The sequence below is a fragment of the Diceros bicornis genome, chromosome 12 (assembly GCF_020826845.1).
Source record: "Diceros bicornis minor isolate mBicDic1 chromosome 12, mDicBic1.mat.cur, whole genome shotgun sequence".
NCBI lineage: Eukaryota > Metazoa > Chordata > Mammalia > Perissodactyla > Rhinocerotidae > Diceros > Diceros bicornis.
Window position 1 is genome coordinate 57603581 of NC_080751.1, and position 25122 is coordinate 57628702.

Consider the following 25122-nt stretch of genomic DNA (forward strand, 5'->3'; position numbering starts at 1 on the left):
TGAAAATTGCCACACTCTTCTCTCAGTTATTAGTAAAACAAATGGACAAATTAATAAGTATATAGAACACTTGAACAACCAGCTGGACTGAAGTGATAGTTATAGGACCCTCTAATCAACAACTACACAATACACACTCTTTTCAGGTGCACTGAAATGTTCATGAAGAACATAATCTGCTGGGCCATAACACGAGGTTCAATACATTAAAAAATGAGTAAAATCATACAAAGTATGTCCTCAGACAAAACTGATGGATTGAAGCAGAAACCACAGAAATATATCTTGAAAATCCCAAAATATTTTAAAACTAAACAACACATGCCTAAATAACCATTGGATCAAGACAGAAATCACAAGAGACATTAGGAAATGTGTTGAATTAAATGAAAATACAACATCCCCAAATTTGTGGAATGCAGGCAAAGCAGTGTTGAGAGGGAAATTTATAACAGTAAATGTTTATGTTAATAAAGAAGAGAGGTCTAAAATCAATGATATAAGCTTCTGCCTTAAGTAAGTAGAAAAATTAAATCCAGAGTAAGAAGTAGGAAGGAAGTAATAAAAAATAAAAACGGAAATTAGTGGACAAACAAGTAACAATCAGTGAATCCAAAGCTGGTTCTTTGAAAAGGTCAATAAAATTGATAAACCTCTAGCTAGATGATCAGGAAAATGAGAGGATACAAATTATAAATACCAGGAATGAAAATGGGAACAGGACTACAAATCCTGCAGACATGAGCAGAATAATAAGATAATATTATAAACGACTGTATGCTAACAAATTTGACAACTAGACAAATTGGACAAATTACTTGAGAGACATAAAGTACCAAAGTTGAATAGCCCTATATCCATTGAAGAAACTGAATTTGAGGTTACAAACGTTCCCCAAAGAAAACTTCAGCCCCAGATAGCTTCAATGCTGAATTCCACCAAACATTTAAGAGTGAAATAATACCAATTCTACACAAACTCTGCCAGAAAATAGAAGAGGGGGGAACATTTCCCAACTTATTTTATGAAATCAGCATTGCCCTGATATCAAAACCAGAAAAGACATTATAAGAAAAAAAAATACTGATGAATATATCCCGCATTGTGTATGCAAAAATCTTTAACAGAACGTTAGCAAATAATACCTAGGAATATATAAAAAGAATAACACATTATGACCAGATGGGGATTTTCACAGGAATGCAAGGTTGTTTTAACATGTCAAAATCAATCAGTGTAATTCAATATATTAGCAGACTAATAAGGAAAGCCCATTTGGTCATCTCAAAACGTGCAGAAAAAAGCATTTGACAAGATTCAACACCCATTCATGATAAAACCTTAGCAAACTAGGAATAGAAGAGAATTTCTTCAACCTGAGAAAAGGCATCTATGAAAAACCTACATTCTATTTAATAGTGAAAATCTGAATGCTCTCCTCCTAAGCAGAGTTGGCTTTATTGGCATGTGACTTGAGCGGTCTTGAAATTCTTAACAATTTTATTTTTGACCTTATGTTTTGTAGGTGAAGTCTGCTGGGACAATGGAACATGCAGGTGCACAGAGGAAATATGCACAATATGTGTGTCTGCCATTCTGTGCCGTCCCATTTTCATGTAGTGTTTGTGATGTCCCAGCAGCACGGAATTCTGGTGAACTCATGGTGTCTGAGAGTTCAGGATGCAGAGCAAATACAAAGTAAACATTTGCATCTATGACTAAGTGGAGGTCCTGACAGCCCTGAGAGGCCCTGCTTTCTGTTCAAACTAGAAGTTGCTTCGAATGCAGAGAGAAGGCAGTGGCATTCTAAGAAATGTGCACATCCAAGGAACCTCATCATCTCTTTCTTACTTGTGTTGTTTCCCTGTATTAGCCAACCACTTAACACTGAAATTGATGACATAGAAGGAAAGGGAAAGATAGGGGAAACCATAGTTCCTTCTCTTGTCAGTCCTTCCTTGTTGGTGAGCTGTAGGTAGAGTTAGTAGAATGTGTGCATAACAAAATAAAAACAGTTGTTAGTTTTGTGCAGCATGTCCACTGTTTTGGTAAGAATGAAATACATATATACATGTATATGTATATAAGAACCACAAAATACTAATTGCTTCATTTCAGTGATTCTCCATGTGAGTTAAATGCTCTTATATATGCATTTAAAACTGGCATTGAGTAATATAAAGAGAGATGATAAAATTCATGATAGTAATTTAAAAATTTAACTTTTCTTAGTACAATGTTAAATAGCAAATAAAAAACACTGTGACAAGGTAAAAGATGGAACACAGAGGAAAGGACAAAGCTTTATATTTTAGCACTTTTATTGCACTTTTCTCCTGCTTTTTGAATAAAAGGACCTTCATTTTCACTTTGCACTTGGCCCCTAAACTATGTAGCTGGCCCTGTCCCCTAAGGTCAGGAACAAGGAAAGGGGAAGATCAGCCCTGAGCTAACATCTGATGCCAGTCCTCCTCTTTTTTTTACCAAGGAAGATTGGCCCTGGGCTAACATCTGTGCCCATCTTCCTCTACTTTATATAGGATGTCGCCACAGCATGGCTTGACAAGTGATGCGTCTGTGCACACCTGGGATCCGAGCCTGCGAACCCTGGGCCCCCAAAGTGGAGCGTGCACACTTAACTGTTATGCCACTGGGCTGGCCCCTCTCACAACTTCTTTTACCTTTGTACTTGAGGTCCTTGACAGTGCAATAAGGCAAGAAAAAAAGTCATACAGAAAGGAAGAAACAAAACTGTTTTTTTCTCAGATGATAGATCATCCGTGTAAAAAATCCTAAGGAATCCACAAAAAATCTGCTAGAAGTGAGTTTAAAAAGGTTGAAAGTTACATGATTAATGTAAAAAAAAATCTTGTATTTTTATATACTAGCAATGAACACTTAGAAATTGAAAAAAATACTTTTAAAGTTTCATCCCAAACCATAAAATACTTAAAGCTAAATTTAACAAAATATGTGCAAGACCTTTATAGTAAAAGCTCTAAAACATTGCTGAAAGAAATTAAAGAAGACCTAAATTAATGGAGAGACCACAGATAAGAACAATTAATAGTAAGATGTCAATTCTTCCCCAAATTGTTATAGATTCAATTCAGTCCAAATCAAAATCACATCAGTCTTTTTTGTAGTAATTGATAAGATTATTATAAAATTTATATAGCTACATAAATGAACTAGAAAAGCTAAAACAATTTTTAAAAAAAAATTAGAGGATTTATACTACCTGATTATGAGATGTAATATAAAGTTACAGTAATCAAGACAGCATAATATTAGCCTAAGGATAGATGCATAGATAAATGAATCCAAATAAAGTCCAGAAATTAATACATACATCTGTGATCAATTAATGTTCAAAAAAAGTGCCAGGGTAATTTAATGGAGAAAAGATAATCTTTCAACAAATGATGTTGGAATAATCAGATATCCATATGGAAAAAAAAATCGTAATCCATACCACACCCCACATATAAAAATGAACTTGAAATGGATCATAGTAAAATTTATACTATAAAACTTCTAGAAGAAAGCATAGGAAAATCTTTGTGACCTTGGGTTGGGCAAATATTTCTTAAATGGAGGTGAGTATTGAAGCTGTTAGCCTTCTTTTCCATATGAGGAAGTTGAAGAAGGAGGTTCTACCGGACTTGCTAAAGAATGATAGAATAGGAGCTTGTCTGGCTCCAAAGCTGGTGCTCATTCCACGGTGTCACACTGCTTCCTGTTGTAGGGGCTGGGGAAGGACTTGTTGACAAGTGGCTCGAGGTTCATTGGTGTCCACAGAGACCAGGCAGCACTGTGGGCTGGGGAGGTACTTGATAACTGCGCCATGGACAGGTGTCTCCAGCAGTGGCTGGCATTGCCACAAGGGGCTTCTCAGTAGGAGTTGGGAAAAGGGACAGGAGAGGGACCGAGCCCTCCAGCTGGGAGCATGGTCCTGGGGTCAGGAAGGTGCTACACTGCCAGGCTCGCAGCCCGGCCAGCACACAGCGGACACAGGGAGAGCTGTAATTGGTACCTGGGAGACCTGACAGGCGATGGGGGTGGGCCATAGTGGCAGGAAGTCAGTTGAGAGCTGTATGGGGGGACGACCTGAGTAGATATCAGGGTGAACCTTATAGGACAAGGCCAAGGGTCCTGGATTGCATTTAAATAATAAAATGCAGCAATAAGGTTATACTTCAATCCAGTGGTTCCCAAGTAGACCTGACTGCATCGGAATCCCCTGGGAGGGGGAGGAGGATTTATTCAGAACACAGAGTCCTGGCCCCACTCCAAATATACTAAAGCAGAGAGTCTGAGGGTAGAGCCTTGGGATATAAGCACAGACAGGTTTGGGAACCATTGACACTCATCACCTTCCCAGGTGATGACAGTGACATATTAAAGGAGACTAGGAAGCTGGAAGATTGGGCACAAAGTTCAGTGTAACACTGGGAATTTATAATCTGCCTGATCATAGTAGCTGACATGTGCCGAGACTCTTGTGTCCAGCACAGTACTATGCCGGGTGCTTCACACAAGTCATCTTAACGAATTCTTCCACCCCTCCTGAGGTGGGAGCCATTTTATTTTTGTCTTACAGAGGAGGGAGCAAGCTTAGAGCGGTGGTGACTTGCCACGGCCGGGAGTGGTGGAGTGGACTTCAGGCCCAGCCTGACTTGGAGCCTGAGTTTCTAACCGTGGTGCTTTACTGCCCCAAGCGTTTACCTCTCGGAGAGAAGGGGTGTGTGTGTCGGGAGGGGTGTGGCGTGGGGACAGACGGCCATCGGGGACCTGCAGAGGAAGGATGCCCCAGGAAGCGTGGCACCGAGGCGCGGGGTGGGAGAGGCGCAGGTGTCATTGTGGGCAGACTGCTGACGGCGCTGGTGATGGGCTCACATCCCACACTAAGGCGGGAGAAGGGTCAAGAGCCCCAGATCAGGCTCTTGTGTGTCAGAAGTGTAAGGCTATAAGGGGGAAAATGAGGAGAAAACCACAAGGAACTTCTCAGGAAGTCCGGAACTTCTCAGGAAGCCAGGGGGTGGTTTTAGAACTCTTTTGAAAGCCCGGAGGATGTGTGTTCCCAGGATGAGAAAATCCCTGCCAGCTCGGGGGCCAGTCTCTGAGGGGAAGGACAGATGGTGGCTCCCACAGGTGGAAGAAGCATTTGAGAAGAGGAAGGAAACTAGGCGGCTGCAAAAGAGAAATGAGACCAACAAGTGAGCCCTGTGGCATTGTCTGTAAGGGACTGTCAGGCTGATGATAAGAGGCTCTTCATGCCAACAGGGCCCAGTGACTGGTGGCTGTGCCGTGTGCATTGGTCAGCATGGAACCACTCAGGACTGGTTGCGGTTGTCTTGCCCGCTGGACTCGCCCTCCCTTCCCCTTGAGAAGGCTCATCAGACCGAGTGAGATGATGATTAGATGGGGATAACCTTGAATCAGCTCCAGCGTATAAAGAGAGTGCATCCTTTGCAAATGGCGCTGAATGATGAGTGACACATGATTGGCTTGGCAGCATGGCTTGCGCCAATCTTGGGGCAAGCAGCAGTCTTCTCCCTTCACTCCTGGTAGCTGTGACCCTGTGGTTTCGAATTCCTATGTTTCACAAAGCTGGGCAGAGGGCAGAGGGCTAGGCGACTGGATTCTGTGCCCAGGGCTTGTGTGAGGAAGCTTTATCTTCCCAGCTGGTCCTCTGACAGATCTGGTGGGAGGGGAGGCATGTTCGGAGGAAACGGGTGCACAGAGAGTAGGATCTCTTGGATTCCTGGACTAGATCGAGAGGCTCTGGGGTGGGGCTGCCTGACGGCTGCCTGGAGATTCTCACTGCCATGGGGTGTTTACCAAGGGCCTCCCAAGTGCAATGAGGGAGTTTCCATAAAGAGGAGTGTCTGTCCCGAAGGGTCCCAGGGTCTGCTGGCAGTCAGGGCGGTCCAAGTGAGGGGCACAATAGGAATTGCAAGTTGTCTTTATTGTCTCTTCACGAAGAGATTCATAACAGAAAGATTATGAGGCAAAAAGAAGAAAACAGCAATTGTCCTAAATCCCCCTCCCCCACATAATAACCACTGTTGACATTTGGTGTTTCTACTCCTGCTCTAGCTATTTCGTTTCTACAGAAATGAGATCAGGGTGTGGCTGCATATTTAAACCTTCCTTTCTCTTTAATGACTTATCTTGCGCATATTTCCTCTTCAGGAAACGTAGAGGAGAGCATGTGAGCTCAGGGTGGGGCCCTCGAGGAAGGCTCTGTGGAAGAGGCAGGGCTCAGCCAGCTTTTGAGGGAAGGGTGGAAGGTGGTGTGGGTGGGGCGCTTTTCACATTGGGGGATGCAGGGGTGTGTTTGCCTTTAAGCCTCAGGATAACCATGGAGTAGGCATAACCATCCTGCCTCCCTCCGTTCCTCCCTCCCTCCCTCCTTCCTCCATTTATTCATTCCTTCACCCAGTAGTCATTGAACACCTTATGTGTGCCAGGCTTTGCCGAGTGTTGGGGACACAGTGGTGATTGGAACAGATTTTGTCCCTGCCCTAGTGGAGCATATAATATAATGGACAGACACATCTGTTTTACTCAAAGGCAAACTTCTTTTTTTATTTTTTTGTGAGGGAGATCAGCCCTGAGCTAACATCCATGCTAATCCTCCTCTTTTTGCTGAGGAAGACCGGCTCTGAGCTAACATCTATTGCCAATTCTCCTCCTTTTTTTTTCTTCCCTAAAGCCCCAGTAGATAGTTGTATGTCATAGTTGCACATCCTCCTAGTTGCTGTATGTGGGACGCGGCCTCAGCGTGGCCGGAGAAGCTGTGCGTCGGTGCGCACCCGGGATCCGAACCCAGGCCGCCAGTAGCGAGCGCACGCACTTAACCGCTAAGCCACGGGGCGGGCCCAAAGGCAAACATTTTTAAACAATTAAAAATAGTAATACAAATGTGGATTTTTAGGGGATAGAATGTGAAATCCATGTGCACTGGCAAGGTGAGAGGCGGGGCTTCCTCCCCTGGTGCATTAGTAGGAAAGTTTGAGAGCTCTCCACGTGTGAGCTGTGGCAGGTGCTGAGGTCAGAAGTGCCTGCTGGTTGACACACTGGGGACGTCAGCTTGGCTAAAGCAGATGGTTAAGGGTAACATCAGGGAATTGTGGGAGATATTTAGAAAAGGTCACAGGGACCAAAGTATGTAGGACCATGAGCGCCAGAATGAGGATTTTGAACTTTATCTTTTGGACGATTGGCAGTCATTGAGGCGTTTTGAGCAGGAGGCGGCACTTGCAAAAAGATAGTTTTGGAAGATTAATTGGTGCCAGGGGGTGGATGGGTAGGCCCAGAGAGGGCCCAGGGAGATGAGTCTGTGCCCAGCCCTGCGGGAGGTGAGGGTTTGGGCCAGGAGGTGGCAGGAGGGATGACGAGGGAGGAGATGGAGAAAGACCAGATGGAATGAATGCCCCACTGGAGGTGCAGAAAGGAGCACAGGGAGACAGGGAGAAGGGGCTGGTGCTGGTTCAGGTGTTCAGCAAAGGTTACTGAGGACGTACACGGTGTGGGTGCTATGTTCTAGTTACCTGGGGCACACAGGAGGGTTTGCTGTGGTCCCATCCCTCGGCTGCAGAAGTGGGACCTTGAGATCGGGGCTGCTTGGGGAGACCATGGCAATCCTGGCTATTCCCGTTGACTCTAAGTGGTGTTCCCACCCCTAGCTGCACCTTAAAGTCACATGGGAGATTTTCAACCGTGCCAATGTCTGGGCCACTGGTTTCACTGTTTTGGGGTGCTACCCAAGCATAGCACCAGGGTGATTCTACAGTGCAGCCAGGGTTGGGAACCCCTGAACGAGAGTGAGGGGAGCACACCTAGGTGGTGCTAATTCAAGATAGTTGAGGCTAAAGAAATTTAGAAGAGGTGATAGTTTGCTAGGCCTTTGAATTTTGGAGTTTGAAAGTCTTTGTGTGTCATGTGACTAGGATAGGGCATTGAGAGGACTGGTCCGTGGCCACACAGGGTCTTCCCAGACCCGTCTCTCCCATACAGTGAGTATGTACTAACTTTGCCAAGAGCCAGGAAATGGGAGCGGTAGGAGAAAAGATTGGAACAATGAGGAAGAAACTTGGAAAAGTTAAAATCTGAATTGAAAACCAGGAACTGAATTAAATGCAGACCACATGAAACAGCATTAACAGATGGAAAACATCTTGGTGGATGTGGCCTTGAATGTATGGAAGAGATGCTGGTTGGACAGGAAAAGGATGAGGAGAAGGAGGTTACTCAGGGTGTGGGTGAACCAAGGATCAGAAGATTATCAGAAAAGGAAAGAGAATAAATGACAGAAGAAAAAGAGGTGAAAGGCACAGGGAGGTGACCGAAAGCCATTGCAGACATTGAGAGTTTAGTTTGAAGAACCAGGAAGGTTGAGGATCTTGGCTTTTTGTCTTAATATTTATTATACGACCATGACCTAGAACAGTAATTCCATAGAAGAGAATCACCTGGAGGAGCGCAAAATGCAGATTCCTGGGTCGCAGCGGGCAGGGTGAGACCCAGGAATCTGCATTCTTAACCTGTTCCCCTGGGAATACTGATGCACCTGGCTCAGAAACACTGAACTAGAAAAAGAACAACTAAGGAATAAGCACTGAAGGATGGAGCCAGAACCAGTGACACTAAAAAAATCCTGGTGTCCCTGGGCAGGCTCTAAGAGGCTGCAAGGAAAGAGGGATGCTGAGTGATCTGTAAGCAGCACTACGGGACAGAAGGAAGGGGATCGACTCCCCACAGAGAAAGCTGTGATTCAGGGGAGGAGTGACGCTGCTTCTGCTGCTGAGAGTCTGCAGAAAGTTTTCCTCTCAAGATCTGAGTCATTTCACACCTCGAGGTAGGCAGTTCTGAAATCCCAAGGGTTTGCTCTGTTCCGGGGCCACATCCGCAAATGGGCTGTCTTTGTGTCATCAGTGATGTCCCTCCACGTTTTCGCGTGTGTGATGATCATATTTCTGGAATTCTAAAAATCTTCTTCTGCCTCCAGATTATATGTTCCTTTCTCTCCGGGCTGGTACGTATGTTCTCAAGGTCATTCAAAGACAATTCCAGAAAGTCAGGAGCTAAGCACTAAAGGCAACCAGTATTGCTAGAGGTGAGAAGACCTGAGCAGGTGGCGTGGAACCCTGTTGTCATTCTGGCTAATCCCATAAGTGTACGGTTTATTATTTTTTGCCTTTTGTTCATTTAACATTAGTCATCAGTTCGAAATTGGTTTAAAATTCCTTTACTAGCCAGAATCCATATATTAAAATATATGTAAAATTCCGTTTTGTCAGTATTTGTGAAAACCCACAGTTGAGTGTGTTCACCCCAAGTTTTCTCCCTCTTGGGGCCTTTGCCGACCTACCCTCCTCTCCCTCAGAGTCAATCTATGCTTCCTCCGTTTCTGGTAGCTTCTTTGCCCCGGTAGAAATGAGCTCCTTGAGGTCATTTTTTACTCTCCAGGACTCAGCTTGGGGCCCACTACTCACAGAGAATTCAGTAGGGTTGAGTTTTAAAAAAAAGGATCTGAAGCCAAACATGATTAAACGTTTTTTTTTTTAGATTTTTATTTATTTATTTTTTTCCCTCCAAAGCCCCAGTACATAGTTGTATGTCATAGCTGCACATCCTTCTAGTTGCTGTATGTGGGACGTGGCCTCAGCATGGCCGGAGAAGTGGTGCGTTGGTGCGCGCCCGGGATCCGAACCCGGGCCGCCAGCAGCAGAGCGCACACACTTAACCGCTAAGCCACGGGGCCGGCCCCTGATTAAACGTTTTAAAATAGGATCCTTTCAGTAGAATTGACATCATTTGGCCTGGAGAAAAAGACCAAGGAGACTAACTAGTGGGGTCACATCAATAAGAGAAGACGCAAAGTGCTGTGACCTGATGTTTTCTGTTTGTATAATGAAGGCACAAGGGGAGAGGGGAGTTTTTGGTTGGTTTTGTGGTTCTTCATCATCTGGGCTAACAGACCCTTTTGAGAATCTGGTGAAAGCAATGGACTTCGCTCCCCAGAAAAGGGCAAGACATAATTTTGTCCCAAATTTTAGGGGTTCACTGACTCCGCCTAAGCTAGTCCACAGACGTCAAGTGAATAATCCCATGGTCAGTATAAAATGCGAAATGGAAGATGTTCATTCCTGCATCTCCTACAGAGAGATAGACCAGATGGCCATCTCTGTTCTTAATCTTCTCTACCCCTAGGGTTGGGCCTGCTTTCCATCGTGGGTACATTTATCAAGCTCCTGAGTCCTTATGTTCAGCAAATATCAGTAGCATTCTCCTCTTAGCTCACAAGGTCTACGATTGATATAAATATAAGTCCGCTTGCTCACATCTTTGTCCTCAGAGTTCATTATTCTTCAATACAAAAGCTTGGGAAAGTTTCATGTGAATTCTCAGGAATCAAAAAGGAAGGGAGGCTTTGCTCTAGGCCAGGGTTCCTCGACCTCGGATCTGTTGACATTTTGGGCTGGATTATTCTTTGCCGTAGGGACTGCCCTGTACATTGTAGGATGTTTAGCAGCATCCCTCGCCTCCACTCAGTAGATGCCAGGAGCACCTTCCCCCCTGGTTGTGACAATCAGAAATGTCCCAGACACATTGCCAAATGGCCCTCAGGGGCCAGATCACCCCCCAGTTGAGAACCACTGCTCTAGCCTTTCTCTAGCTTAATTTTGGCTCTCTTATCAAGAGGAACACCTCAGTGGAGAATGAACTATTCTTTCGGATTCTTTCTACTACTGTAGCCACTCATGCAGCTAACTTCTGCTATGTGCCAATAGCTGTGCCAGGCCCTGGAGATGCAAAGGTGAGTAAGAGATACCCCCTGACCTCAGGTGCTTATTGTGTCCTGGTCGGGAAGAGATATGCAGATGCATCAGGTGGTGCCAGGGGGAAGGATGTGTCTCATGGAAAAGAAGCTTGTGTCCTAGGGCCTTTGCACTAGTATATTCTCCTGATTTTTCCCATGGCTAGGTCTTTTTTGTCATTCATATCTCAGTTTAAATGACACTGTTTCAGGGAGACCTGTCCTAACAACCTGTGTTAGCTGTTTTCACCTAATGCTGTATAACAAACAACCCAGAACTCAGTGGCTCACAACCACACGTTTCTCACTCGCACATCTTTGGCTTGGCTGGGGTGTGGCTGATCTAGGCTGGGCTCAGCTGGGTTTGGTTTTGCTCCCTAGGTCTCTCATTCTGCTGCACCAGTGAGCTTCTTGGTGCATATTGTTCCCATGGTGCCAGCAGAAGCACAAGAGGAAAAGCAGGTGTGTTTCAAAAATCTGCTCATGTCATGTGGACTAACATCCATTTGGCTAAAGCAGATCACACGGTCAAAGTCAGCAGGAGGGAAAACACTTCGCTCTCCGCGAGGCTGTGGCAAGGGCGTGGCTGTATAATACTTCTACAGGGGAGTGAAGGGTTGGGGCCAACAGTCTCTCTTACTCCCCAGTCTAAAGCAGCTACCCAATCACTGTATCATTTCTGATCTCTGCTGAGCTCTGATACTCTTGCTGTGGAATTATTTGTTTCTTATTTGTCTGTTGTTACCAGAATATCAGTTTCATGACAGCAGGGACATTTTCTGCCTTATTCACTGCTAAATGCTAAGCACCTACCTGGTACAGGGTGAGCATTCACTAAATCTTTGAAAGAAAGAAAGAAAGAAAGAATGAATGAATGAATGAATGAATAGTGCTGTTTGGGGAAGCAGGGAGGAATGTTGGAGCTGGCTCTTGAAATAGTAACAATAACTAACATTTCCTGGGAGATGACTAAGGCCAGGTATGTGCTGCTTGTTTGACCTGGGTAAAGTCAGGGGATCATCACAACATGAGGCCCTCCACAGGCAGGAGCGGGAGGAATGTTCCAGTTGGAGCCATAGAGCCCTGAAATAGCACATGTTGTTAGAGGGTTGGAGAGAGGCCCAGTGTGGCTGGAGTGAGGGGAGCCCGGTGGGCAGCAGCCAGATACAAGACACAAGAGTGACACTGCAGCCCAGTTGTCAGGGCTGCCATGTTCCATGTTTCTAAGTGAGCCATCATGTAAGAGGCTGCAGAGTGGGGCCCCTGGGGTTGTGCAGTGCACAACCTGAGAAACTATTCTGGCAACCCAGCAAATCATGAGAGACCTTGTGTAACATGTCAAGTTGGCTGTACGTCTGTCTTGGAAGTCTTCTTTGTTTTGGAAGAGGATAGACATTGAATGTCTTTTAGCAGAGGCGTGCTCAAGCTGTAAAACGAGTGGGAAGCTTTTATTTTGAGGCACATGGTGGAAACTTGACAAATGCCCAGCTTGGAAGGGCATGTCAGTGGTGTCCCAAGGCTTGAACCTCGTGTTGTGTTGAGTAGGGTTTTATTTGTTGGAGAACCCAGACATCTTTTGGCACGGTGATGCTAGAGTTTGCTCCGGGGCAGCACAAGAGAGTCACCCCACTGTCTGCAGACCTCCTCACCTGCATAGATGCTCCAGGACCTTACTGGGTTCTATGCTCCCTGGGGGGCCCCCGGTGCCTTGGACTACGCCCAGCCTCTGCTGACCCTCATCACAGTTCAGCTAAGGAGACAGTAAGGTAGGGAGAGGAGTCCTGGACTTGTGCTTGGGTGATGTGCTTGCTAGCTGGGCAAGAAGGCAGCAGCAGACCTGCCCCAAGGCCACATGTGCCTGGTCAGGCTGGCTTCTGTCCCCCTCAGCCAGGACAGATTTTTTTAATGTCTTGAAACAAACTCTGTGCTCACAAGAAAAAAAAAAAGAGGAAGGAGATCTGAGTTCCAGTCTCAGCATGGCTGGGAGACCGCGGGCTTATAACCTAATTTCTCGGGGCTTCAGGTCTCATCTGCAAAATGAGAATGAGAAAACTTTGCTTGTTGTGATAAACAAATGAGATAATAAAGATGAAGGATCTTGTAAAACTTCATTAAAGTATTATCATTAGGTACTCATTTGCCTTCTGCCTTCTGGAAGAAAAGAAAGAAGAAGTCATTAAGAACGTATTTTGTGCCAAGCCCTGTGCTAGGTGGTGGTGCATATAATCTGTCTTAATCTTACTGGAAAGGCCTTCAGGCTTACTGTGAGGATGAGGAAGTCAAGTCTCAGAGAGGTTAAGTGACTTGCTCCAGGCCACACAGCCTATGGCCTATGTGACTGCACAGCCCAACCTTTTTCTGCCACTCGTTCATCTACCAGTAGGCCCCCAAGGTCTGCAGCGAGCATGGCTCCAGAGGTGGGGACCCCATGGGCACTGTGTGGCGGCCGCTGCAATCTCTGGCTGGGCTTCCTTGGGTTGGCGAGGCTGGTTGCCTGCAGAGGTGCCTTCTCCCCTGCTCTTTCCTGCCCTACAGCACCTTGGAGATTTTTTTCCAAAACATCTAAGTTAGTTTTAATGAACAGAGACTCCGGTGTGGCCGTCCCCCAGCAGCAGAGCATCATAAAGTCTCCAAGGGCGACTGGCACGGACGTTGACACCCCAGAGCAGCTTCCTCTCCCTCAGTTTCTCCTCCCCAGTTCTGGAGTGTTCTGGAATCTGCAGGCCGGAATGAGCCTATAGGGAGAGGTCAGCCCTGGCAGTGGAGCCACCAGCTGCCTCCAAGGGGTGACTTCCATTTTAAAGCCCTGTTTAGACGCAGGGACGCGTCCCCGTGGGCTGTTAGAAAATGTGCAGTATACTGTGATTCATCAAATTCCAGGAGGAAGGATTTCGTAGAGAAATTTTCTCACGGTTGCATTTCTGAGCTGGGGTATTGTAAACACTTGATTCAGCTGTCGTGGGCTAGATGAAGCTTTAGTCTGAATGTTTACTCACTTGGGAGATTCATGCATTCTATTCATTATTTTTAAATCTTGTATTAAAAAAAAAAGAACAATTCCTTTGCAATAAGACTGCTGCCCAGTCTAAGGGGGCCACTTCTCACTGGGTGAGAAGAGGTGACCTCGATGTTGCCCCAGACCAGGGCTTCTCAGCCTTGTAGATGCAGGGCACTCACCCCGAGATTCAAGTCTGGTGTGGGAGTTAAGCTCGAGGTGCTGCTGCCACTGCTGGCCCAGGACCACCTGGAGGAGCAAGGGTCTGCACATCCGGGTTCCTGCGGACCTCCAACTGCCCGGGCCGGGAGCTCCTCCCCAGTCTGTTCTCGTGGTCAGATAGTGTGTGTGCAAAACCCCCACAGCTGGAGCTCTCTAATATGTCATTGATGACGATTATAGAGAGGAGATGCCTTCCGGCCGTGCTCATTCACTGAGCGTGGTGTCGGAGCCCGTTCTTTAATGCCCGCGTCTTCGTGAAGCCATCCAGTATCTCCCTGAGTGACTCTGATCCCCAGCCATCCCGCCCTCTCTCTACACCTCTTTGTATGCTCTGCCTTATACTCTGGATATTTCTCAGACCATTCCCCGCTGCTGTCCTGGCCTGGGGTGGGCTCCAGGGGCTCAGGGGTGAGAAGGACAGCCTGGGAGCCTTCCCGGTTGCCCCATCTGCTAGAGGAGGCAGGACCGTGTGTGGGGTGCATGTCAGGGGCGATGGGGAGGCCGAGCAGGGCTCTTGGGGTGGAAGAGGGGCCTGCTAGGGGGCCGGGTGTGGCTGGGGGGAGGTATTTGCACATGGGGGGGCAGGGAAGGCCGCCCTGGAGGGAGATGAGACCAGTTCTGAAAAGGGAGCCCTCCCCGCTTACCCGGGAGTGGGAGCCCCGGAAAATTAATCCCAGACCAGCAGAGCTCAAGGCTCAGTTTGGAGAAGCCCATTTGTCATTGTCACATGAGAGACACATTTCAGATTCTTGCTAGGGTTCAAGATTTCCCTGGTGGCCAAAGCTTTTCTTGGGTCTGCAGTTCTTAAACTATAATTAGAGGCAATACTGATGGGTGTGTTTTAGAGAAATGATGGCTGCCCCAGTTACCCATCCTCCTGTCCTCCCCTGCACTTGGGCCTTCTCCGGCCAGTGGTGGGCATCGTAGTCACCGTCGGTTCTGCAGTCCCAGCACTGTGGTTCAGTACTACTGCAGGGGCGAAACTCATTTTTTTCAAATATGTTTTGAGGAGCACATCCGTTTTGCTAAGTGAGACACACTTACGTTTATAAATACGAAACAGGAAATTTCTGGATTTTAAGAGCCTAGAGATAATGACCACCATTATGGATGGACGCTGTGGAACTCTGTAGACCTTCTATTTTGTTTCAGGTTAAAAATGCCAGCAGCTCACACATTAGTGCTTTAGAGCTGGTATCTTCATGGCAATTTTTTTTTTTTTTTGAGTTTGGAGGACTATGAAGCCCACCTTTTTTTTTTTTTCTTGAGGAAGATTGGCCCTGAGCTAACATCTGTTGCCAATCTTCTTGCTTTTTTCCTTTTTTCTCCTCACAGCCCCAGCAGATAGTTGTATGTCATAGTTGCACATCCCTCTAGTTGCTCCATGTGGGACGCCACCCCAGCATGGCTTGATGAGCAGTGTGCAGGTCTGAGCCCAGGATCTGAACTGGTGAACCCCAGGCCGCCAAAGTGGAGCACGTGAACTCAACCGCCACGCCACTGGGCCGGCCTCACTTCATGGCAGTTTTAATTTTAGCTTTAAAAATGTCTAATATCCTTTCTGGGGAAAGGTGGGGTCATAAATATGTAAATCAGCCGAGGGGTGCTGGTAGGGCAGGGTTTTGTGTCGTAGGATTATGAGATGAGTGTGGGAAGAAGCCTTGTCCTCTAGTTCTGAGACCTCGCTTAATCTCATTTCCTTCTCCGGTAGAATCGGACTCATACCACCTGCCCTGTAAAGATTAAAGGAGATGAGGCAGATAAGTGGGTGCCCATGTCTGTAATGTTGTGAAGTGACGTCATGTTACAGCCAAGGAAACTGAACCCCAGAGAGGGGCTCCCAGCCCTGGCTGCACATCAGGGTCACGTGGGAGTGTTTACAGACTGCTGCCCATGCCCACCCCACCAGTCACTGCGCACCTCTGGAGTGGAGCCAGCTGGTGACCATCACCCCAGGTGACCCTGTCACCATGTTGAGAGCCCTCCTCCACCAGCAGTGCAGCTCCTCCTGCTCTCTCCAGAACCTTCGTCTCCAAAGCGGATCCCTGCTTCCTCTCTTTGCTTGGCAGCATCACCCTATCGGATTTGTGTCCTGAACTCAGAGGCTGAGAACCGGCCTGTAGGGCCTGGCTGAGCCTCTCGCCACTCTCCTCTGGCTGGGGGAGTACAGAGCTCCTTGCAGTCGTGGCTGCAGGGGAGAGGGGTTGGAGTGGAACAGAGCGACAGCACCCCTGAGGTCCCTGTCTTCAGATGAGGCAGGTTTAGAGGATTCGGGGAGCTCTTAAAAAACCCAAGGCCTGGGACCCCCAGGAGGATTGTCTAGAAACAGACGAGCTCACTGGGAGGCGAGGAGGGCATTCCCTGGCACAGAGGGACCTGCAGGACCCACATGACTGTGGCTCAGATGCGGCCGTTTGCCTCCACGGCCTTGCAGCCGAGAGTGCAGGTCGGGCAGGGGATGAGGTATCTGTGACTCCGGGTGCTCAGGGGGCGGGAGGCAGTGTGGCTCTCCGGCCAACCCGGTAACCGACCCGCTTCCCCTTCCGTCCAGCCTCCTTCCCCCAGCCTCTCTGGACCAGCTCATCTCCGGTCCCAACCTTTACCCTCAGAAGTGAGGTCTGATGAAGACCAGACAGTGTTAGGACTGCAAGGACCTTTGAGATGAGTCAGTCCACTCCTCAGCTCATAGATGAGGAGACTAGAGCTCAGAGAGGTTATTTGACCTAGAAAGTCACCCAGCTAGCAAGGGGCAGTGCCGAAGTCCAGGGCTCCTCCCGACCTTGTTTTCTATACTGTGTGTACCTACAAGTGGAGTGAAAACGTGGATTTTATTTTAAAATATGCACAGTTCAATGAAAGGAATGCTGTCCTGCATAGACGGTCCCCAGGCATGAACCAAACCTGAATCCTATTCAGCTCTTTGGATTATAATCTTTGGTCGTGATTGGTCTGAAGCTTTTCCCCTAGTTCCTCTCTGACGGTCTGCACAGCAGGTTTGGTTTTCTTAGGTGGACGCCCCAATGGGTAATGACGACAGTAACTCCTAATGCCAGCTCAGCACTGTGCACTGTACAGAGTCTGGAGGAAGACCCCTGAGTGTGCAGCTCTGTCCCCAGTCCACTGTGACAGCCCAGGCTGGTTGTGGCCAGGGCCAGAGACAGGCCTGTGGCCCCAGGGCGGCCTGTCCTGTCTGGAGCCCCCGGGTAGAGTTGCTGACACAGGTGGGTTTGGGGTCCAGACGCGGCTCCTCTCCGTGCAGCTTATCCTTGCCCTCAAGGACCCACAGCCCCGTGAGCTGGAAGACCCTCAGCCCTGGCAGCTGCTGTTTCTGGACCCCGTGTGGGCTTCGGCCGAGTGTCGCTGCTCAGTGAGGATGCACAGGGCACACCCTGACCTTGTCGAAGGGCTTCCTGTGCTGTAAACTAGGGTGGTTTCCAAGGAAATACAGCCCCCTAAGGAGGGTGGCCGCTGGGCTGGCAGAGGTTCCCAGACTCCAGGTCAGACTGGCTTTGAGACCCAACATGATCTGTGTGATTTGCTTTGACTTATAATCATAAATTGGCAACTCTTCAGATTATCGGGTGTTAATAAGTGGCCTGAGGCCATATTGATACTGACCACTCAGACGGGAGTGGGCTGTCATACCCCATCAGAAGGTGCAGGGAGATGTTCCACAGGACTTCAGAATTGCCTATGTGCCCACGAATGGTGTGGGTGATCAGGGCTGCCCAGGCCCAAGAATACAATGGGTCTTTAGTTGCTGGAACCAGCCATCTAAGAAGCATGTGAAATCTGCACCTGGTGACTTGTGACCAGCATCCCTCACCCACTCGTTAATTCATGACTCGGTTGGCCTTTGTTGAGTGCCCCCGGCTCGGCCTGGTGACCCAAGTACAGACATGGCAGGAACTTCTGGCTGGGGGTGATGGTCCTCAGGGTCAGTATTGATCAATCCTGATGAGACACAGACATGTCAGAATTCGCCTCCCTTACTGTCTAGTAAACCATCTTGTTTAAAAATCTGAAATTGACTTTCTTGCATTTTTCACCTACCCCAGAATCCATTGTATTCTGCCAGGCCAACCTTTTTTTCCCCTCGAGCCAGAAACTAAGAACTTCTGCCTCCATTCCTGCATCTCAGCTCCAGACTTCTGCCTGAGAAACCACACTCTGTGGAGGAGGGGTCTGTCCTCCCTGGGCGGGATCTCAGGGAATCAAGGCGGGGAGAGTGGGGCAGCCTCAGGGGGCAGTGTGAGCTGGCATCAGGGAAGTGGGAGGAGCCAGACCTGGAAACAGGCCTTGTTGGAGAAGGCTCCTGGCCAGTGGTCTTGGGGAAGTGGGAGAAATTAGAACCTGGTCCAGCCTGAGATGGGGCCCAATCACAGTCAAAGATTGGAGCCCGCAGCAGCCAATGCCTGGAAATCAGGAGTGGTTTGGATGTTCTGGTCCGTATCCATGGCTACCTCTGGCAGGAGGCGATTGGGTGTGCTGTCCCAGCAGCCTGTGGGAGTGGGCTGGGGACCAGGGACACCTAGGGGAGACTGCAGGGTGCCGGGGATGGGGAAACAGGCTCGCAATGCCCAAAGAACCCCTTTATGCCAATGCACTGAGCTTGCAGGATGGACATCAGGTCCCATAACCCCCTCTTCCCCTTCCTGTAGCTTCAGTTCCTCATGGGACCTGGATATTGGTGCTGGCTGCCCCTCACCTGCTGGCAGGTGGGGTTGGCTGAGAGGATACATGTGAATCCCAGAAACCTGTAAACGTGTGGTGCACATACATGTAAAGTAGCATGGTGACTACTGAATCAGCCCAGGACCGCTTCAGTTCTCCTGTTATGTTCCATACGACGTGTGCCTGGCTTTTAGGATTGTACACTCGCAGCCAGATCTAGGCTTTGTTCACTCTCCTCCCGAACTAATCAGCATGGCATCTAAGTGCACCTAATCAGTAAGCGCTCAGTGAGCGGTGGTTGAACAAGTGAGTGAATGAATGAACGGGTAGCAGAGGGGCTGCTCAGGCCTCACAGGTGGATGGAACTGGCCCATTTAGCTAAGGTGTGAAGCAGGAGGAAGAAGAACACCCTTCAAACAGCCTTCCAGGCCTGGAGCTACACCCTTGGATCGGTGTCACTCATCCGTGGCAAGTGGGGCAGAGTCTGCTCCACGGACCTGAATACCCCATGGAGGTCTGAGGCTCTACGGGGGCCCTCCGCGGACACCAGGCAACCTGGGGTTTGATTTCGGCCACTGCCCGGCCCACCTGCTCCGTCCCCTCTCCTGAAGACGTGCCTTCACCACTGTCCTTTTCTCTCCTCGGGGTGCAGATCCTGGCCAACGTCTTCCTCTACCTGTGCGCCATCGTCGTGGGCACCATGTCCTACTACATGGCGGACCGCAAGCACCGCAAGGCCTTCCTGGAGGCCCGCCAGTCACTGGAGGTGAAGATGAACCTGGAGGAGCAGAGCCAGCAGCAGGTGAGGCTCCGGGCTTCTGGAGGCTCTTTTAGAGTGGCCTTGGGGCAGTCCGGCCTGGAACCCTGGTTCAGGGACCGTGGCCAGGGAGGAGGGGCCTGTCGGGAGCTAGTGAGCCCAGGGCAGTGCGGGGTCCCTGGGGCTTGGAGTTTCAATTCTTTTTCTCCACGGGCATCACTTCGTGTTATTCCTCTTCTGCCTCCCTCTGCCGGTCCCTCCCGTTTGAGGGCAGATGCTCACTGCACACCTACTCCGTGCTCCAGCTGCTTTCCCTGCAGCTGAGGACCCATCCTTGGCCTCAGGGGCGCTTCTGGGTGAGGTCCATCAGCCCCTCGCCCCTCTGCCCAGGGGCACTAAGTTTCCTTCACGCTCAGGGCAATCTCCCCACTTCCTTCTCCTGCTTAGTCATTTATGAAGAAGCAATACCAGCCCAATCCCCAGGGACCCCACTGTTTCCATGTTTCCATCAAGAGAAGTGCCTGCTGTCCCTGCTCTTTGCTCACTGGCTTTACTCCAGCCTGATCCACCACAGAAACTCTCAGTTTTCCTGTGACTCAGTCTTTTAAATAGTTTTTGGTCTGGATTCATCTCAAATGCCTTTTGAAGGTCTCCAGAAATTACATCTACCGATTTCCTGTTATCCATAGGTTTCTGTCCCCTTCACAAACAAACTCAATAGGTTGAAAATATGTGATTCTCTGCTCTGGGAACCATGTCATTTTGTGTTCAGGTGGTGCTGTTTGTTCTGGGTTCGCTGAAATTGCTGTTTCCATGGACCCTGCCACTCAGGTGGATGGGGCCACAGTTTTGAGGGCCACTCTGGAACCCTTGGCCAAGGGGGCTCTGTTCACGAGCCACACGTTTTCTAGACAGTGCTATTTGAAGGCACACGCTGAATCATTTAGCTGATGGGTCCCAGCTTCCTCTGTCCTGGGGATGTTTTTTCTCTCTCTGTTTACCAGTGAGATCTGGAAGCTTCTGAGCTGGGCCTTGGACTCATCGCTTTCAGAAGGAAAGTTTTAGAAAGGGAATCTCCCTGGCTTCCGTTGTGACAAAGAGCCAGGCTTAGCAGCTCATCGTATTCATCCCCTTCTCCCCGGCCCTGTAGCCTGTGGTTATTGAGGAGCTGCTGCGGCTTGAGTGTATTTAAAGAATCCCACTTTACTGGCTTTATTGAGTCCCTTGAAAGATAGTTTTCAATTTCTGTTTTTTATTCTGTCTTGTTTCTTGTTTGCATCTGATCTCTCATACTGTGGAGGCATCCTTCTGGATTCTCTACATTAAAGGAAAAAAATGCATGTGTCACCACTTAGCTAGGCTGGGGCGTTCTCTTTATATAGTCTTGGTGCAGTTTTCAGCATATATATCTTGTTGATCTTGTCTGTCTCATGACCTATAATCCAGGACGTCTTCCATCACACTGAACAGTACTTGATGGGGGAGCCTCCTGGTGTGGTGAGGAAGGCTCTGTGTCTCACCCTGGATCTGTTATTCTCTGTGTAGGTAATTTAGACAAGTTATCCACTCCTTAGAGCCACACTTTCCTCATCTGCAAAGTGGGGGTATTGATACTCCAAAGTGGGAGTATTGATACTCATCTTGCAAGGTTCCCTGAGGGTCAACTGAGAAACACAGACAGAAGTGCTTTGTAGACCTTGGAAATGGCAATAGTCAGGCCGCAGCGCACAGGCCTTGAGAACCACTTTCTAATGCCCAGTGCCATATGTTCCCTCTGGGCAGAGTCAGTGCAGGGAGCCTGGGGCCTGGCAGAGAAGGCCACCCTGTGTTCCAGGACTCCTGAACACCGTGGAGCTGCCAGGGGGCACCGGCAGCCTGCCCAGGCCACGCTGCTGCTCCTCTGTGTTGCCTGCCTCAGGGCTGCAGCAGCAGAGCAGACACTGGTCCCAGGAGTGAGAGGTCCAGGGACGCAGAAGGGAGGTGCCAGGGAGGAGAGGCACAAATGTACATCCCAGGCCTAGCTGGGCACACAGCAGGTGCCTATAAATGTCCATCAAGTGGATTGAATTCATCTAGCCCAGCTCTAGCCTGAGTGTGAGCTTGAGCTAGTTCCTTTACCTCTTTGGGCCTCAGTTTCCCTATATATAAAGTGTAGATGATAACGAAACCTTTGGGTACAATGGGATAACATGTGTGAATCCCTTTGGGAATGAGAAAAGCACTGTTACCATCAGGAGGGCTGGAATTCTGCCACCATGAGTTTCGATTTGCTCATATTTTCCTTAGGACTTTTGTGACTCTGTGCATGAGAGAGATCTGCTCACTATTTTACTTTCTTTCTGAGTCCTTGACAGGTTTGGGTCTCATGGTTATGCCAAACTTGTGAAATAATTTGAGAAGTGTTCCCTCTTTCTAATCTCTGGAAGAGTTTGAGGAAGATTTGGGTTATTCCTTAAATGTTTAGAAGAATTCACTAGTGAAGCCCTATGGGTCTGGAGTTCTCTTTATGAGAAGATGCAATTTCCCTCACAGATAGAAGGTTCTGTCTTTTTGTGTATGTTTTGGAAAGTTTTTGGTTTTTCAGGAGCTTGTCCATTTCATCTAAAGTTTCAAATTTTTAGCATAACGTTCATCATATTTTCTCTTTATCTTTTATTGACTGTGGGCTTTGTAGTGATGTTCAGTTTTTCAGTACTGATATTGGTAATTTGTGCTTTCTATTTTTTATTTTTTCGATCTGTCTTGCTAAGGTTTATGAATATTTTAGCCTTTTCAGGGAAACACTTTTTTGGTGCTTTCTTTGTGCAGTTCTATAATTCATTAATTTATGCTCTTAACTTTGTAGTTTTGTTTCTTCTACTTTCATTGGGGTTAATTTGGCATTCTTTTTTACATTCTTGAGATGGGACTTAGGTAACTAATTTGCAGCATTTTTCTTCTAAAACATGCATTTAATGCTATAGATTCCCCTCACTACATTGCTTTAACTTTATTTCACAAGTTTTGATATGTCATATTTCCCTTGTCATTTAATTCCAAATATTTTCTAAATTCCATTAGAATGCCTTTAATCCATGGGCCATTTAGGAGTACTTTAATTAATGTCCAAATATCTGGGGAATGTTTAAAAGTTGTCTTTTTATTATTGATTTTTAGCTTAATTCTGCTGTGGTCAGAGAACATACTCTATGATTTCAATCCTTTGAAATTTGTTAGAACTTTATTTTTGACCTAGCATGTGATTTTTTTATTGAAGTATAATTGACATATAATATCATATTAGTTTGAGGTGCACATGCATGAGATCGGCTTTGTGCACTTTGTATTCCACAAAATGTATCAAAATACCTTTCAAAAATGAAATAATGTCGGGGGCCGGCCCCATGGCATAGTGGTTAAGGGCGTGTGCTCCGCTGCTCGTGGCCCGGGTTCGGGGCCGGGCACGTACCGACGCACCGCTTGTCAGGCCGTGCTGTGGTCACGTCCCACATAAAGTGGAGGAAGATCAGCACGGATGTTAGCTCAGGGCCAGTCTTCCTCACCAAAAAGAGAGGAGGATTGGCATGGATGTTAGCTCCGGGCTGATCTCCCTCACACACACACAAAAAAAGAAAGAAAGAAAAAAAGAAATAATGTCAATTATGACACATTTGCATCTAGCCCAAATCACTTTTACCTCTTTGGTCACAATGCAAGGACCTCACAACACTCAACTCCCCCTTCCCCACACTTTCTGACTATTGTAATGTATTTTAAGCCCTGCAAGACATTATTATTATAGTTTCACAGTTAATATTCATTACTTCATTTGCCCGCATTTTACGCTCTCAGTTGACCTCCATTCCTTGCTCATCTCTGCGCTTCTGTCTTCTTGAAGAATTCCCTTTAGTGTTATTTTTCATGTAGGTCTGTTAGCAGTAAATTCTCTCCATTTCTTTTCTTTTTGTGATTAGCCCTGAGCTAACATCTGATGCCAATCCTCCTCTTTTTGCTGAGGAAGATTGGCCCCGGACTAACATCTGTGCCCATCTTCCTCTACTTTATATGGGACGCCGCCACTGCATGACTTGACAAGTGGTGCATCGGTGCATGCCCAGGATCCGAACCTGCAAATCCCGGGCTGCTGAAGCGGAACATGCGCACTTATCCACTACGCCACCACACCAGCCTCTCTCCATTTCTAATTGCTGGAAGTCTGTTTATTTTGCTTTCAATTTTGAAAGTCACTCTTTGTTGGATGTAGCATTCTAGGTTGCCAAGTTTTAACTTTCAGCCCTTGAAAGATATCATCCCATTATCCTCTGGCTTCCATCCCTTCTGTTGAAATGCCAGCTGTCAGACATACTATTGCTCCTTTTAAAGTGATGCATATTTTTTCTTCTAGTTGCTTTTACAGTTTTTTCGTTGTCTTTGGCTTTCAGTTTTACAGTGATGTGCCTTGGAGTTTTCTTTGTAGTTACCCTGCTTGCTATTCGAAGAGCTTCTTGAATTGATGGCTTGATGTCTTTCAACAGTTTTGAAAATTTTCAGCCAGTATCTTTTTGTTGCTTCTGCCTCATCCATTCTCTCTTTTTCTTCTAGGACTCTAGATATCCTTATTAGATATTTTTACCATGTTCCCTAAATCTCTCAGGTTTTTTTTTTTCTGAATCTTCTTTTTTTCCCCCCCTGTGATTCAGACTCAAGTATTATTGACCTAACTTTTGCTTTACTAATCCTCTCTTCTGCTTTGTCAGATCAATGACTGAGCTCATCTATTGACTCGTTAATTTTAGTATTGTATTTTCTTGAGTTCTAGAATTTACATTTGATTTTAAAAAACAGATTCCAGTTCTCTGGTTGAGTTCTCCCTTTTGTCATCTATTTTTTGGAACATATTAAACATTTATTTTAAAGTCTTTGGCAACCATAATATCTGGAATACCGCTGGGTCTGCTTTTCTCTATTGATTTTTGGTTTTGTCTTGTGGCATCCTTGACTTCTTTGTGTTAAATACTGGATATTGTGTATGGAAAGTAGTCGTGGCTCTGGGCGATGTTGTGTCTCCCCAGAGAAGACTGACTTTTCTTGCAGCAGATGGTGAGAGTAGGGGCAGCCCTCATTGATCCCATGTTGGGTGAAAAGATGTAAGGCTGGGTTTTAGTCTGAGAGCTGGTCTGTTTCTCTTCTGTGCCTGCTCTTAGGAAATAGCCCTTCAGGGGTCTTAAGTGAAAGGCTGATCATCCTCTTGAGGGACCCTGTGCTCCTGAACATTGTGAGACTGCCAAAGCTCTCCTTCCATTTTAGCCTCTTAGCTGTCACTTCGAGCTTGGATTCTCGGCCTCTTGCCCCAGGCAGCTGAGGGATCGGCAGATGCCTCAAGATTAGTGTAGAGAAAACAGGCTCGCTTTCTATGGTTCTCTTCTTCCCAGGATCTCACTCCTCTACTCTGGCTTGGAGTCCTGGCTTGCCAATCCTTGATTCTCCAGCCTCCTGAAAGCACTAACCATTGCTCTTCAGTCAGCTTCTCAACCTTGGTCTCAAGGGAAAAAGTGGCAGAGTGTGTTGGGCTCACTTGAGTGTGTTTCCTTTCCCTCACCGATCTTGTCTCCTCAAGTCCTACCTGCCTTGGTTGTTTCCCATTTCCGTCAAATAGCTGTTCTTTTG

The 25122-nt window shown here is 47.4% G+C and overlaps 1 protein-coding gene across 2 annotated transcripts in view; it reads left to right on the top strand.

The window, feature by feature from the left end:
* Positions 1-25122, top strand: part of ADCY3 (adenylate cyclase 3) — an 88180-nt gene that overhangs the window by 20217 nt on the left and 42841 nt on the right. For both annotated transcript variants that reach the window (XM_058551682.1, XM_058551683.1), the window contains exon 3: positions 19372-19521. In XM_058551682.1, the coding sequence (XP_058407665.1) occupies positions 19372-19521 (150 nt within the window). The remainder of the gene's footprint in view (positions 1-19371; positions 19522-25122) is intronic.